The following is a 17,712-nucleotide window of genomic DNA, read 5'->3' on the forward strand; positions in this document are numbered from 1 at the left end:
AGTGTAAAATTTCAGAGTTGGGGAATTTGAGGATCACACTCAAAGAACACAGAGAGAAGAGCACGAATATTTTACTTGATAGAAGAAGCATGCTAAGAAAAGTAATGAATGTTCACGCCACTGTGCCTAGATCTGAGTTAGACGGAAGAGAGAAAGTCTCAGAGCGGTGTAAATGAACATCAAAGACAGGAAGCAATGAGTTAGATTCCCATTCAGTTTTGTAACTGGAAGAGAGAGTAAGATTAAAGGCATAAACAAAGAGTTAATAAGAACATAAGAAAGGAGGAACACTGCAGGAGGCCTGTTGGCCCATACTAGGCAAGTTCTTACAATTCATCCCACTAACAAAACATTTGCCCAACCCAATTTTCAATGCCACCCAAGAAATAAGCTCTGATGTGAAAGTCCCACTCAAATCCAACCCCTCCCACTCATGTACTTATCCAACCTAAATTTGAAACTACCCAAAGTCCCAGCCTCAATAATTCAACTAGGTAGACTGTTCCACTCATCAACTACCCTATTTCCAAACCAATACTTTCCTATGTCCTTTCTAAATCTAAACTTATCTAATTTAAATCCATTACTGCGGGTTCTCTCTTGGAGAGACATCCTCAAGACCTTATTAATATCCCCTTTATTAATACCTATCTTCCACTTATACACTTCGATCAGGTCTCCCCTCATTCTTCGTCTAACAAGTGAATGTAACTTAAGAGTCTTCAATCTTTCTTCATAAGGAAGATTTCTAATGCTATGTATTAATTTAGTCATCCTACGCTGAATGTTTTCTAACGAATTTATGTCCATTCTGTAATATGGAGACCAGAACTGAGCTGCATAATCTAGGTGAGGCCTTACTAATGATGTATAAAGCTGCAGTATGACCTCTGGACTTCTGTTGCTTACACTTCTTGATATAAATCCCAGTAATCTATTTGCCTTATTACGTACGCTTATGCATTGCTGTCTTGGTTTAAGGTTGCTGCTCACCATAACCCCCAAGTCCTTTTCGCAATCTGTATGGCTAAGTTCTACATCATTTAACTTATAAGTACTAGGGTTATAGGCACTCCTAAGCTTCAGAACCTTGCATTTATCTTCATTGAACTGCATCTGCCACTTTTCTGACCAAGAATAGAGTTTGTTTAAATCCTCCTGAAGTTCCATAACATCTACGTTTGAATCAATTATCCTACCTATCTTTGTGTCATCGGCGAATTTGCTCATGTCACTAGTAATTCCCTCATAAAGATCATTGATATATATTATAAACAACAACGGGCCCAAGACTGATCCCTGTGGAACGCCACTTGTTACAGATCCCCACTCGGATTTAACCCCATTTATGGACACACTCTGCTTCCTGTCAGTGAGCCATGACTCGATCCATGAGAGCACTTTTCCCCCCAATGCCATGAGCTGCCACTTTCTTTAACAGTCGATGGTGTGGAACTCTATCAAAAGCCTTACTAAAATCTAAGTAAATAATATCAAATTTTTTATCGTGGTCAACAGCCTCAAAAGCTTTACTGAAGAAAGTTAATAAATTAGTTAGACAAGACCGGCCTCTTGTGAATCCATGCTGAGTATCATTAATCAAGCTATGCTTATCGAGATGGCTTCTTATAATCTCTGCTATAATTGACTCTAATAATTTGCCTACAATTGAGGTCAGGCTTATTGGGCGGTAATTTGACGGTAACGACTTGTCCCCTGTTTTAAAAATAGGAATTACATTAGCCATCTTCCACATATCAGACACTACACCTGTTTGAAGAGATAAATTAAAAATATTAGTTAATGGTTCACAGAGTTCCATTTGGCATTCCTTAAGAACCCTTGAAAAAACCTCATCAGGACCCGGCGACTTATTTTGCTTCAGTCTATCTGCTTCACAACCACTTCACTAGTGACTGTGATGTTACATAATTTATCCTCTTCTAGCCCACTATAAAAATTAATTACTGGAATATTGTTAGTGTCTTCCTGTGTAAAAACTGAGAGAAAATAATTATTAAAAATCGAGCACATTTCGTTCTCTTTGTCAGTAAGGTGCCCATAGTTATTTTTAAGGGGACCTATCTTATCTCTAACTTTTGTTCTATAGACCTGGAAAAAACTTTTTGGGTTAGTTTTAGAATCCCTAGCAACTTTAATTTCATAGTCCCTTTTAGCTTTTCTTATCCCCTTTTTAATGTCCCTCTTAATGCCAATACACTGATTCCTAAGATGACCCTCGCCTCTTTGGATACGCCTATAAATTCCTTTCCTATGCCCTAGTAGATATTTGAGCCTATTATTCATCCATTTTGGGTCATTTCTATTTGATCTAATTTCTTTATATGGGATAAACGTTCTTTGAGCAGCATGTATAGTGTTCAGAAAACTGTCATATTGATAGCTCACTTCGTTACCCCAGTCAACAGATAAGTGTTCTCTAAGCCCATCGTAATCTGCTAAGCGAAAATCTGGGACTGTTACTGAGTTATTGCTACTATCGTACTTCCATTCAATGCTAAATGTAATTGATTTGTGGTCGCTAGCACCCAGTTCCTCTGAAATTTCTAAATTATTAACAAGGGATTCATTGTTTGCCATAACTAAGTCAAGCAGGTTATTTCCCCTTGTAGGTTCTGTCACAAACTGCTTCAAAAAACAATCCTGAACTACTTCTAAGAAGTCGTATGATTCTAAATTCCCAGTCAAGAAATTCCAATCAATATGACTAAAGTTAGTCTCCTAGAATTACTACATTATCGTGCCTTGTGGCCTTAACAATTTCCTCCCATAGTAGTCTCCCTTGGTCTCTATCTAAGTTTGGGGGACGGTATATCACTCCTAAAATCAGTTTCATGCCCCTCTGAAAATTCTATCCAAACAGACTCTGTATGTGTTACTTCAGACTTAATACCCGTTTTTATGCAACAGTTCAAGCGATCTCGGACATACAATGCCACCCCACCCCCCTTCCCGATACTTCTATCTACTTGGAACAATTTAAAACCCTGAATGACATTCTGCAGGCATGTCCCGACTTTTTGAATTAAACCACGTCTCAGTTAAGGCAAATACATCAATGTTACCTGCACTAGCAACTAATCTCAACTCGTCCATATTATTCCTAGCACTACGGCAATTAGCATAATAAACATTGAAAGACTCTCCTTTCTCTTTACCCTTCCTGCTCATTTCTGTTTTTCTACTAAACCTATTACTGTCCTTATCACCCAAAGTCCCTGGCTTTTCAATATCTACCTCGTTCTGCTTATTACTAGTTCCCCTAGAACTCGTAATATTACTACACTGGGACTTCACTGTTTTCCTGCCAAAACCCATACCACTAACTATTCCTAGTTTAAAGTCCTAACTGCTCCATCCACTGCAGTTGCCAGTGCTACCACCCCAGACCTAGATAAGTGAACCCCATCCCTGGCATACATGTCATTTCTGCCATAGAAGAGGTCCCAGTTGTCAATGAATGTTACCGCATTTTCCTTAGTGTTTGTCCAGCCAGCAATTGACACCAATTGCCCTGGACAACCATTCATTTCCAACTCCTCTCCTTGGCAAAAAACCACATATGACAGGGTTCCCACTCTTACTCCTAATTATTTCTATTGCTGACCTATACCTGCTAATCAGGTCTTCACTCCTACGTCTGCCAACATCGTTGCCTCCAGCACTGAGACAGATAATAGGATTGCTCCCATTACCTCTCATGATGTCATCCAGACGGGTAACAATATCCTCCATCCCAGCCCCAGGAAAGCAAACTCTGTCTCCTACTCCTGTCCTTCAAGCAGAACGCCCTATCCATATACCTAACTTGGCTATCCCCAACAACAACAATATTCTTACCTTCCTTGGTGTCGTTCGTCGTGATGTTCCCAGTAGTCGACTCACATTCGTCGGGTAGCACTGAGAATGTATTAGATGTTTCCACAACAGTTTCCACGGCAGTCTCTTTCTTCTTCATCGTTTCTACCTTTCCATTCGTCCTCTTGATCGTCAACTTCGTTCTCTGCTGTCCAGCCACTGACCAGTTTCCCTTCTTGACCTGAGGACTCAAAACAGGAGGACTACTACGAATCTTCTTGTTTTCCTCTGTCAGTCGCCGAATCTCCATCTTCGCCAACTTCAATTCTTCCTTAAGCTGTTGGTAAAGTTGCTCGATGGAGGGCATCTTGCTTCAATTCGTAGAGAGCGCGCAAACAGGTCTTCACAGAGCTAAGTACACGTTCAGAGAGATTAGTCATAAGGCCAAAGAACAAAGGTAACATTTACATAGCGAAGCCACAGAGAAGAACCTACTTCAAGAGTTGGTTTTAGAACAGCGTCGCAATACTATATATAAAGTCTTGGGATAGAAGTATAGAGGGCGCTTATAGAAGTCACCTTAGAAGAAGGAAAAAGGGTAGACTCTGCACAGAGTAATGCGAGGAAGAAAAGACATCACTGGGTATAGGGAGTTGATGTGGCCCTTGATTAACCACCACTGATAAAATTATCAATAACAACGTTAGTAAAAGTGACGCAACATCAAGACTTCACATTTTACAGTGTGATTTTTGTAATTTGTAGCTCTTCAAACCTTTCCTGCGCGTGTGCGTGCGCTATCGCATATTTACATTCGAGTTTGTGTCGTGGTACATTGGTGCGTGTTCTATTACCTACTTGATTTTGCTGAGGAGTGAGCTCTAGGTGTTGGTCCCGCCTCTTAACTCATTTCAGAATACACTTGAATAGATTTCTGAACCCTTTGCTTGGCATTTACGTCAGGTCTCATTCTTAACCACACTTACGTAGGCTAGTGAAAAGTTTCCTGCCATGACTGGAGTTTATACAGGTGCGTAGTTTCCAACCATGCCCTCTTGTTGTTCTTACATCTATGGCAAATAGCCTTCCCCTTTCTACCTGTAATTGCCTCGCAGTATTGTGTATGTCTTGATTCTATCCCTCTCTTGATCTTCGTTCCTTCAGTGATACAAGTCTACTTCTCGCATTCTTTCCTCAAACTCGTACAAGAAAGTCCTTGTAGTTTCTTTACCCTCTGTGTTTTAATAACGAAGATTGTACACCGTTGTTGCACTCAACAGTGTCACACGCACAAGATAATTTGAACGAGTCTGTTTTTTCTAAGTTCCTTGACGAAACTCTTCTGTTGTCAAGTTTTTGTGCTGCTCACGTTATTCTTTTTTGTGATCTTCACGAGATAGGGAATGTTTTTCAGTTTTTTCTTTAAATGTTTGAGAGTTTCCCTCCTCTTATCTCCCCCCCCCCATCAAGATGGGTCTGCTCATCAATGTTTTCATTGTAGCTACCAACACATAATTATAATTAAGAGACGAGCTCGGGCTCCTGTTCGCCTTCTAACAGAATTTTCCTTCGAGTTTATTAAATCCTTAATGATTTTGGCAGACTTTCTTTCGTAAGTTTATTCCAGTCATCTACTCCTACGTGAACAATTATATTATTATCACTACATGTTTGCGTGTAGATTACTGTTGATATTTGACGGTAATGACATATGCTGTTTTCTGCCGTCCCTTCTTTACGTCACTTGCCCTTTCTTCGTGTCCTCAACCTTGGCGTCACGAAAAATCTCAAGCCAGAGCATGTGGCGAAGTGGCTAAATTGCTGTAATATATTGGCGAATACACATGGCAGAAGCAAGAGAAGGTACATGTGTGGGTAAGGGAGGGCTGATGATGGTGGTAGTTGGGTGTGGTGTTGAGGGAGAGTTTGGTGGTGGTAGTTGGCTGTGGTGTTGATGGAGAGTTTGGTGGTGGTAGTTGGCTGTGGTGTTGAGGGAGAGTTTGGTGGTGACGCAACAGCTGACATTCTGAACAACAGGTGAAGGGTGGGAGGGGTAGAGAGAGGTGGTTGGACTGAGACATTGATCACGGTCACTGGTGTTGAATGTGGCTGTACCTCTGAGCTATGTCTGTCAGGGAGTGAAGGTGGGGCAGTGTGGCTGCTGGGGGAATCTATAAGTTACGCTAATATTAACATTCTGACAGTTGATGGTTATTACTGTGAGGATAATGATGGTTGTACCAGCGGTGTTCACTCCAGCTAGCAACATTCCTAAGGCGGGGTGATCGACTCAGTGTAAGTACGCTCTGAGGACACATGCTGACATTTCTCAGTGAGCTGCGGCTCTCCACTCACTGAGGTGAGCCCCGCGTCCGCTGTGAGGAGTGACACCTTGTTCCATACACCTTGCTCACATTCCTCAGTCTTGGGGAGTGACAAACACTGGCTCAGCACCTGGTCACATTCCTCAGTCAGCTGCGACGCTGTGAGCAGCGACGAGTTTTACCCAAGACATCTGGTCACATTCCTCTGTGAGCTGCGACGCTGTGACGAGCTTTACCAATACACCTGGTCACATTCCTCAGTGAGCTGCTGCTCTTCACTGGGTGAGGTGTGCCGTGGGTGGCACCCGAGGCCAGCGGTGTGTCACTGGTGATGCCATCAGCGTGCAGCTAGGCGGCCGGCACACCACCTCCGCCTCCCAGGCAATGTTCCGATGGTTCAGTGCTCCAGGCTTCTTGAACTTCTTCGGCAAGGCTCCATGGCGAAGGTAAATGACCTGACCTCAGTGAACCGTCTTGAGACAGCAGTGTGAGTCGGGGGTCACACCGTATGAGTGTCGTGTACACGTGGTGGTAGTGTGTAGGTTCACTGTAGCTTGGGGTCAACGACCCCTGACTCCACCCTGTTGAGGTGCAATGCCTGATGCTGAGCCAAATATTTTGCTCTGAAGTGTCGTTAAGCAGATTTGGCAAACAAATGCCTGTCTTGTTAGTGTGAGGTTACATGGGTAGTAGGGATGTTTTGGGGAGGTTGGGTGGTATCTGTGAATGGAGGTGGTTGTCGTATTGGGGGTGATGGATAGCAGGTGGTTGTGGTGGAAGGTGGTGATGGACAGTAGGTGGTTGTGGTGGATAGCAGGTAGTTGTGGTGGATAGCAGGTAGTTGTGGTGATGGTGTAGCAGTGATGGTGACAAGTTACATCAGCATGACACACCTACATTAACTTAATACTCGCCACGATGGCTACCTTCTGCAATTTAATGCTCAATTCTGCCAAACTTCAGCACTTTCTGTGCTGAGGCAGCCATTTGTATGATACATTCTTGGTGCCTTGTGTATTCTTTCTGCCTCGTACATTAATAATGTCGCCCCACACAGAAATAGGTTGATGTTTTGATTTCAGTCTCTATTTCAGTAATATATATATATATATATATATATATATATATATATATATATATATATATATATATATATATATATATATATATATATGTGGGTGGGTTGGTGGGCCGAATAGGTAAAATTGGTCAATTAGCAAGACTTGTTTAAAATAGTCCTTTCTAAAATTTTCTTTTATACGTTTACAGATATTTTTTTCATTTATGTTAATATAAGAATTAATAATTTTGTACCAAATGCGCCTTAGAAAACTTTCATAACCTCCTTATAAAAAGCTCAATTTAATTTAGCCTAATCCAGCTAAATATATGGTAGGTAAGTTTACAATAATTTAATAATAAACAAACACAATTAAATATATTTTCTAGTTAAGTTCAGAATGATTTTTGCGAAATTATTGCATACACAAATTTTCACTTGCCTCGTTCGGAAAGAAGAACGTTGCTATTTAAGCCAAAATAGCAAGTTTTACCTGTTCGGCACGAACAGGTAAAACTTGCGATTACCTCACACTCCTTATCTTCCTCCTCTATATTGGACCGATGACGCCACTGGCTGGGTAAATGTTAACACAATAATGATGGTTATTATTGTACAGCAATAAAGGAATGGAACAGACTGCCCGCACATGTCAAAGCCAGTCATAGCATGAACCAGTTCAAGAAGAGTGCCAAAAAGTCTGATGAATGTAGCTACAGAAAGGGAGGGGAATGATTTTCTATTTTTTTAGCTAACATACGTGTAAATTTTACCGTATTCCTAGTAATGACCCTCGTATTGTAGATAGTCTTAATGACCCTCGTGTAGTAGATAGTCTCTTTAGTATGATAATAAGATGTTATCTTCATTGTAGAATAAGAAAATATTATAACCTTTATATTATAATAATAAGGTAAAAGGACCCCAATGGAAATAAGTCACTCTGTCTGACTTTTTTGGGTTATCCTAGGTTTTCCACACATACGCTGCTATGTATGATAATTCTATATAACTGTATTTCTGTATACCTGAATAAACTTACTTATAAATATTCCACAAGTGAATAATTCATTGATAATGAAACTCGACTGACTACATCCGTAGAGTTACCACAGGCTGCCCCCCCTCCCACCCAGAGTTACCACAGGCTGCCCCCCCCTCCCACCCAGAGTTAATACAGGCTGCCCCCCCCTCCCACCCAGAGTTACCACAGGCTGCCCCCCCTCCCACCCAGAGTTACCACAGGCTGCCCCCCCTCCCACCCAGAGTTACCACAGGCTGCCCCCCCTCCCACCCAGAGTTACCACAGGCTGCCCCCCCTCCCACCCAGAGTTACCACAGGCTGCCCTCTCCCTCTCCCTGAGTTGCCACAGGCTGCCCCCCCTCTCCCAGAGTTGCCACAGGCTGCCCCCCCCTCTCCCAGAGTTACCACAGGCTGCCCCCCCCTCTCCCAGAGTTGCCACAGGCTGCCCTCTCCCTGAGTTGCCACAGGCGTCCCCCTCTCCCAGAGTTGCCACAGGCTTCCCCCTCTCCCAGAGTTGCCACAGGCTGCCCCCCCCTCTCCCAGAGTTGCCACAGGCTGCCCCCCCTCTCCCAGAGTTGCCACAGGCTGCGCCCCCTCTCCCAGAGTTGCCACAGGCTGCCCCCCCCCTCTCCCAGAGTTGCCACAGGCTGCCCCCCCTCTCCCAGAGTTGCCACAGGCTGCCCCCCTCTCCCAGAGTTGCCACAGGCTGCCCCCCTCTCCCAGAGTTGCCACAGGCTGCCCCCCCTCTCCCAGAGTTGCCACGGGCTGCCCCCCCCTCCCAGAGTTGCCACGGGCTGCCCCCCCTCCCAGAGTTGCCACGGGCTGCCCCCCCTCCCAGAGTTGCCACAGGCTGCGGCCCCCCCCCTCCCAGAGTTGCCACAGGCTGCGGCCCCCCCTCCCAGAGTTGCCACAGGCTGCGCCCCCCCCCCTCCCAGAGTTGCCACAGGCTGCGCCCCCCTTCCAGAGTTGCCACAGGCTGCGCCCCCTCCTCCCAGAGTTGCCACAGGCTGCCCCCCCCAGATTTAGCACGCGGTGCACAACCCCCCACCCAGAGTTAGCACACGGTGCACACACCCCCACCCAGAGCACACGGTGCACACACACCCCACCCAGAGCACACGGTGCACACACACCCCACCCAGTGTTAGCACACGGTGCACACACACCCCACCCAGTGTTAGCACACGGTGCACACACACCCCACCCAGTGTTAGCACACGGTGCACACACACCCCACCCAGTGTTAGCACACGGTGCAGACCCCACCCAGTGTTAGCACACGGTGCAGACCCCACCCAGTGTTAGCACACGGTGCAGACCCCACCCAGTGTTAGCACACGGTGCAGACCCCACCCAGTGTTAGCACACGGTGCAGCCCCCACCCAGTGTTAGCACACGGTGCAGCCCCCACCCAGTGTTAGCACACGGTGCAGCCCCCACCCAGTGTTAGCACACGGTGCAGCCCCCACCCAGTGTTAGCACACGGTGCAGCCCCCACCCAGTGTTAGCACACGGTGCAGCCCCCACCCAGTGTTAGCACACGGTGCAGCCCCCACCCAGTGTTAGCACACGGTGCAGCCCCCACCCAGTGTTAGCACACGGTGCAGCCCCCACCCAGTGTTAGCACACGGTGCAGCCCCCACCCAGTGTTAGCACACGGTGCAGCCCCCACCCAGTGTTAGCACACGGTGCAGCCCCCACCCAGTGTTAGCACACGGTGCAGCCCCCACCCAGTGTTAGCACACGGTGCAGCCCCCACCCAGTGTTAGCACACGGTGCAGCCCCCACCCAGTGTTAGCACACGGTGCAGCCCCCACCCAGTGTTAGCACACGGTGCAGCCCCCACCCAGTGTTAGCACACGGTGCAGCCCCCACCCAGTGTTAGCACACGGTGCAGCCCCCACCCAGTGTTAGCACACGGTGCAGCCCCCACCCAGTGTTAGCACACGGTGCAGCCCCCACCCAGTGTTAGCACACGGTGCAGCCCCCACCCAGTGTTAGCACACGGTGCAGCCCCCACCCAGTGTTAGCACACGGTGCAGCCCCCACCCAGTGTTAGCACACGGTGCAGCCCCCACCCAGTGTTAGCACACGGTGCAGCCCCCACCCAGTGTTAGCACACGGTGCAGCCCCCACCCAGTGTTAGCACACGGTGCAGCCCCCACCCAGTGTTAGCACACGGTGCAGACCCCACCCAGTGTTAGCACACGGTGCAGCCCCCACCCAGTGTTAGCACACGGTGCAGCCCCCACCCAGTGTTAGCACACGGTGCAGCCCCCACCCAGTGTTAGCACACGGTGCAGCCCCCACCCAGTGTTAGCACACGGTGCAGCCCCCACCCAGTGTTAGCACACGGTGCAGCCCCCACCCAGTGTTAGCACACGGTGCAGCCCCCACCCAGAGGACACACCGTGTGATGGGCTCCTGATCTGCAGAACTTCACGTACTCTATTTTTTTAGATGGAACCTACGGGCTTAGTGCTTCCCCATGAACGTTATTAATCCATGTCGACCTCGGCTAATGTGTTTATTGTCGGGTAAGAGGCTCTAGTTATGGTATAATTTGTTTAGCTAATCAAGGGTAATTAACTTTTAAAGTGTATAGTTGACTTAAATCGTTCGGTAATTGATGCACTCAAACTCTTCTGAAAATATTTTTGTGAGGACGAGATGAACCACAGGAACTCGCACCCGCGCGCGCGCGCACACACACACACACACACACACACACACACACACACACACACACACACACACACACACACACACACACACACACACACACACACACACACACAGGGGGGATAAGGAAGATATTCCAGTGGATCAAAGAGTATATCTGGGGAAAACTGCAAAGTGTCCAAGAAGAGAAGTCAAAATGGGGAAGTGTAAAAAGTGGGCTGCCGCAAGCATTGATATTGGGACTGTTTTTGGCTCGTGAATAATGATATTCTAGATAAGATTGAATCCAATGTATCCCTTTTTGTGATATAAAATGTGCGAGAAGAATAAAAACAGATGAAGTAAAAGAAATGCTGCAAATGTATCTGGACTAACTGCAAGAGTAGTCAGATAACTGGCTGCTTGAATTCAACCCCAGCAAAATCAAAGTCGTGAGGCTCAAGGGAGGATACAAAATATCGGACATTGTATATAGTCTTGAGGGACAGAAGTTGCTAGACTTTATGTAGAGAGAAAAACCTAGGAGTGAGCATAGTACCTAACATATCACCAGAGGTTCACATCAACCGAATATCCTCTGCAGCCAGTGCTCGCCTGGCAAATCTAAGAGTGGCCTTCAGTAATCTGCCTTTCCATGTACTTTATACATGCCTGGATCATACTGGAGTACGCAACACCAGTATGGAACCCACATCTGAGGAAGCATGTTAAGAAACTTAAGGCTTGTTCTTGAATTAAGTGTAAGCTATGAAGAGAGGCTATTGGATCTGAATGTAACTACACTGGACGATAAAAGAACCAGGGGAGATGTGATAACATACACAATACTTAGAGGATTTGACAAGGTAGACAAGGTTTGAGAGAAGGCGAGAAATGGGAACTCGGGGGGACACAGCTGAAAGTTAGACACAGACGAGCCACAGGGATATCGGGAAGTATTTCTTTAGTCTCATGGTGGTCGTTAGGTGGAATGATTTGAGAGAAGTGGTGGAGGCAGGGTTCATACATAACTTTAAGAGCAGGTACGATATGGCCCACGAGGTTAGGAGGGAGTGAATCTGGCAAGGAGATAGGCAATAGGCGGGGACCAGGAGCCGAGACTCGACCTTTGCAGCCACATATAGGCGAGTGCGCATGGGTGAGTGCACGCACACAGAGCAGTGCAACACAGGGGCTACATCAACATGTTCCATATTCCGTGAGCATCAAGGACAAGGACAAGGTCAAGCAACATTGTCATCACGACATTTAAGACTATAACAGCCATCAACAATTTAACAGCAAAACAGTGTACAATATGCTCGCCTTCACAGTAAAACAAGAATAATTACTGCTACTAGTACTACTAATAATAATTAGTTATTTGTTACTACCCAAGACAAATGTTTCCCGACGCTGAGTCTAGTCCCATGATGACCCATTCTAGCGAACTTTCGGTCATAGGACTGAAACCCTCAGCCGGTTCGCCGATCCACCCCGTGGAATGTCACACCATGAAGTGCTCAGTGTAAATCACTGTGAATACATACAGGTATATAGTATATCTCTATCTCTGTGTGTATATATCGAGTGAGTCTGTCAGGGCCTATTTGAGTTTCTTGATGAACTACGTGTAGTCGATAGACTTAAAACCTAATATACTAAGTAATTAAAGTGTGAATAGTTGTGTGTGTGTGAGAGCGAGAGAGAGAGAGAGAGAGAGAGAGAGAGAGAGGAGCGTTCCTTGTGGGCACCTTGATTAATAATGTATCAGCTTTCACTGAGCGCTTGGCCAAACCTCGATAAACTGAGCACCTCGCCCGTCAGTATGTACTGTACTGAGCAACTCGCCCGTCAGTATGTACTGTACTGAGCACCTCGCCCGTCAGTATGTACTGTACCGAGCACCTCGCCCGTCACTATGTACTGTACTGAGCACCTCGCCCGTCAGTATGTACTATACTGAGCACCTCGCCCGTCAGTATGTACTATACTGAGCACCTCGCCCGTCAGTATGTACTATACTGAGCACCTCGCCCGTCAGTATGTACTGTACTGAGCACCTCGCCCGTCAGTATGTACTGTACTGAGCACCTCGCCCGTCAGTATGTACTGTACTGAGCACTTCGCCCGTCAGTATGTACTGTACTGAGCACCTCGCCCGTCAGTATGTACTGTACTGAGCACTTCGCCCGTCAGTATGTACTGTACAGAGCACCTCGCCCGTCAGTATGTACTGTACTGAGCACCTCGCCCGTCAGTATGTACTGAACACCTCGCCCGTTAGTATGTACTGTACTGAGCACCTCGCCCGTCAGTATGTACTGTACTGAGCACCTCGCCCGTCAGTATGTACTGTACAGAGCACCTCGCCCGTCAGTATGTACTGTACAGAGCACCTCGCCCGTCAGTATGTACTGTACTGAGCACCTCGCCCGTCAGTATGTACTGTACTGAGCACCTCGCCCGTCAGCATGTACTGTACTGAGCACCTCGCCCGTCAGTATGTACTGTACTGAGCACCTCGCCCGTCAGTATGTACTGTACTGAGCACCTCGCCCGTCAGCATGTACTGTACTGAGCACCTCGCCCGTCCCGTCAGTATGTACTGTACTGAGCACCTCGCCCGTCAGTATGTACTGTACTGAGCACCTCGCCCGTCAGTATGTACTGTACTGAGCACCTCGCCCGTCAGTATGTACTGTACTGAGCACCTCGCCCGTCAGTATGTACTGTACTGAGCACCTCGCCCGTCAGTATGTACTGTACTGAGCACCTCGCCCGTCAGTATGTACTGTACTGAGCACCTCGCCCGTCAGTATGTACTGTACTGAGCACCTCGCCCGTCAGTATGTACTGTACTGAGCACCTCGCCCGTCAGTATGTACTGTACTGAGCACCTCGCCCGTCAGTATGTACTGTACTGAGCACCTCGCCCGTCAGTATGTACTGTACTGAGCACCTCGCCCGTCAGTATGTACTGTACTGAGCACCTCGCCCGTCAGTATGTACTGTACTGAGCACCTCGCCCGTCAGTATGTACTGTACTGAGCACCTCGCCCGTCAGCATGTACTGTACTGAGCACCTCGCCCGTCAGTATGTACTGAGCACTTCGCCCGTCAGTATGTACTGTACTGATCACCTCGCCCGTCAGTATGTACTGTACTGAGCACCTCGCCCGTCAGCATGTACTGTACTGAGCACTTCGCCCTCAGTATGTACTGTACTGAGCACTTCGCCCTCAGTATGTACTGTACTGAGCACTTCGCCCTCAGTATGTACTGTACTGAGCACCTCGCCCGTCAGTACATACTGAACTGAGCACCTCACCCGTCAGTACTGTACTGAGCACTTCGCCCGTCAGTATGTACTGTACTGAGCACTTCGCCCTCAGTATGTACTGTACTGAGCACCTCGCCCGTCAGTATGTACTGTACTGAGCTCCTCGCCCGTCAGTATGTACTGTACTGAGCACCTCGCCCGTCAGTATGTACTGTACTGAGCACCTCGCCCGTCAGTATGTACTGTACTGAGCACCTCGCCCGTCAGTATGTACTGTACTGAGCACCTCGCCCGTCAGTATGTACTGTACTGAGCACCTCGCCCGTCAGTATGTACTGTACTGAGCACCTCGCCCGTCAGTATGTACTGTACTGAGCACCTCGCCCGTCAGTATGTACTGTACTGAGCACCTCGCCCGTCAGTATGTACTGTACTGAGCACCTCGCCCGTCAGTATGTACTGTACTGAGCACCTCGCCCGTCAGTATGTACTGTACTGAGCACCTCGCCCGTCAGTATGTACTGTACTGAGCACCTCGCCCGTCAGTATGTACTGTACTGAGCACCTCGCCCGTCAGTATGTACTGTACTGAGCACCTCGCCCGTCAGTACGTACTGAACTGAGGACCTCACCCGTCAGTACATACTGAACTGAGCACCTCACCCGTCAGTACATACTGAACTGAGCACCTCACCCGTCAGTACATACTGAACTGAGCACCTCACCCGTCAGTACATACTGAACTGAGCACCTCACCCGTCAGTACATACTGAACTGAGCACCTCACCCGTCAGTACATACTGTACTGAGCACCTCACCCGTCAGTACATACTGTACTGAGCACCTCACCCGTCAGTACATACTGTACTGAGCACCTCACCCGTCAGTACATACTGTACTGAGCACCTCACCCGTCAGTACATACTGTACTGAGCACCTCACCCGTCAGTACATACTGTACTGAGCACCTCACCCGTCAGTACATACTGTACTGAGCACCTCACCCGTCAGTACATACTGTACTGAGCACCTCACCCGTCAGTACATACTGTACTGAGCACCTCACCCGTCAGTACATACTGTACTGAGCACCTCACCCGTCAGTACATACTGTACTGAGCACCTCACCCGTCAGTACATACTGTACTGAGCACCTCACCCGTCAGTACATACTGTACTGAGCACCTCACCCGTCAGTACATACTGAACTGAGCACCTCACCCGTCAGTACATACTGAACTGAGCACCTCACCCGTCAGTACATACTGAACTGAGCACCTCGCCCGTCAGTACATACTGAACTGAGCACCTCGCCCGTCAGTACATACTGAACTGAGCACCTCGCCCGTCAGTACATACTGAACTGAGCACCTCGCCCGTCAGTACATACTGAACTGAGCACCTCGCCCGTCAGTACATACTGAACTGAGCACCTCGCCCGTCAGTACATACTGAACTGAGCACCTCGCCCGTCAGTACATACTGAACTGAGCACCTCGCCCGTCAGTACATACTGAACTGAGCACCTCGCCCGTCAGTACATACTGAACTGAGCACCTCGCCCGTCAGTACATACTGAACTGAGCACCTCGCCCGTCAGTACATACTGAACTGAGCACCTCGCCCGTCAGTACATACTGAACTGAGCACCTCGCCCGTCAGTACATACTGAACTGAGCACCTCGCCCGTCAGTACATACTGAACTGAGCACCTCGCCCGTCAGTACATACTGAACTGAGCACCTCGCCCGTCAGTACATACTGAACTGAGCACCTCGCCCGTCAGTACATACTGAACTGAGCACCTCGCCCGTCAGTACATACTGAACTGAGCACCTCGCCCGTCAGTACATACTGAACTGAGCACCTCGCCCGTCAGTACATACTGAACTGAGCACCTCGCCCGTCAGTACATACTGAACTGAGCACCTCGCCCGTCAGTACATACTGAACTGAGCACCTCGCCCGTCAGTACATACTGAACTGAGCACCTCGCCCGTCAGTACATACTGAACTGAGCACCTCGCCCGTCAGTACATACTGAACTGAGCACCTCGCCCGTCAGTACATACTGAACTGAGCACCTCGCCCGTCAGTACATACTGAACTGAGCACCTCGCCCGTCAGTACATACTGAACTGAGCACCTCGCCCGTCAGTACATACTGAACTGAGCACCTCGCCCGTCAGTACATACTGTACTGAGCACCTCGCCCGTCAGTACATACTGAACTGAGCACCTCGCCCGTCAGTACATACTGAACTGAGCACCTCGCCCGTCAGTACATACTGAACTGAGCACCTCGCCCGTCAGTACATACTGAACTGAGCACCTCACCCGTCAGTACATACTGAACTGAGCACCTCACCCGTCAGTACATACTGAACTGAGCACCTCACCCGTCAGTACATACTGAACTGAGCACCTCACCCGTCAGTACATACTGAACTGAGCACCTCACCCGTCAGTACATACTGAACTGAGCACCTCACCCGTCAGTACATACTGAACTGAGCACCTCACCCGTCAGTACATACTGAACTGAGCATCTCACCCGTCAGTACATACTGAACTGAGCACCTCACCCGTCAGTACATACTGAACTGAGCACCTCACCCGTCAGTACATACTGAACTGAGCACCTCACCCGTCAGTACATACTGAACTGAGCACCTCACCCGTCAGTACATACTGAACTGAGCACCTCACCCGTCAGTACATACTGAACTGAGCACCTCACCCGTCAGTACATACTGAACTGAGCACCTCACCCGTCAGTACATACTGAACTGAGCACCTCACCCGTCAGTACATACTGAACTGAGCACCTCACCCGTCAGTACATACTGAACTGAGCACCTCACCCGTCAGTACATACTGAACTGAGCACCTCACCCGTCAGTACATACTGAACTGAGCACCTCACCCGTCAGTACATACTGAACTGAGCACCTCACCCGTCAGTACATACTGAACTGAGCACCTCACCCGTCAGTACATACTGAACTGAGCACCTCACCCGTCAGTACATACTGAACTGAGCACCTCACCCGTCAGTACATACTGAACTGAGCACCTCGCCCGTCAGTACATACTGAACTGAGCACCTCGCCCGTCAGTACATACTGAACTGAGCACCTCGCCCGTCAGTACATACTGAACTGAGCACCTCGCCCGTCAGTACATACTGAACTGAGCACCTCGCCCGTCAGTACATACTGAACTGAGCACCTCGCCCGTCAGTACATACTGAACTGAGCACCTCGCCCGTCAGTACATACTGAACTGAGCACCTCGCCCGTCAGTACATACTGAACTGAGCACCTCGCCCGTCAGTACATACTGAACTGAGCACCTCGCCCGTCAGTACATACTGAACTGAGCACCTCGCCCGTCAGTACATACTGAACTGAGCACCTCGCCCGTCAGTACATACTGAACTGAGCACCTCGCCCGTCAGTACATACTGAACTGAGCACCTCGCCCGTCAGTACATACTGAACTGAGCACCTCGCCCGTCAGTACATACTGAACTGAGCAC

General features: G+C 48.2%; 1 protein-coding gene and 1 long non-coding RNA gene across 8 annotated transcripts in view; one reads left to right on the forward strand and one right to left on the reverse strand.

The window, feature by feature from the left end:
* Window positions 1-17,712, forward strand: part of LOC128689458 (A disintegrin and metalloproteinase with thrombospondin motifs 16-like) — a 282,538-nt gene that overhangs the window by 156,699 nt on the left and 108,127 nt on the right. Inside the window, exon 1 of one of the 7 annotated variants that reach the window (XM_070086358.1) lies at window positions 6,180-6,589. The exons of the other annotated variants lie outside the window; for them this stretch is intronic. Coding sequence (XP_069942459.1) covers window positions 6,528-6,589 — 62 coding nt within the window. The 5' untranslated portion in view covers window positions 6,180-6,527. Of the gene's footprint in view, window positions 1-6,179; window positions 6,590-17,712 lie in introns of those variants that run through there. 7 annotated transcript variants of the gene reach the window in all.
* The window catches only part of LOC138852882 (uncharacterized), a 223,734-nt gene that overhangs the window by 113,188 nt on the left and 92,834 nt on the right, over window positions 1-17,712 (reverse strand). The window lies entirely within an intron of this gene.

This window comes from Cherax quadricarinatus, chromosome 18, assembly GCF_038502225.1.
Source record: "Cherax quadricarinatus isolate ZL_2023a chromosome 18, ASM3850222v1, whole genome shotgun sequence".
Classification (NCBI taxonomy): domain Eukaryota; kingdom Metazoa; phylum Arthropoda; class Malacostraca; order Decapoda; family Parastacidae; genus Cherax; species Cherax quadricarinatus.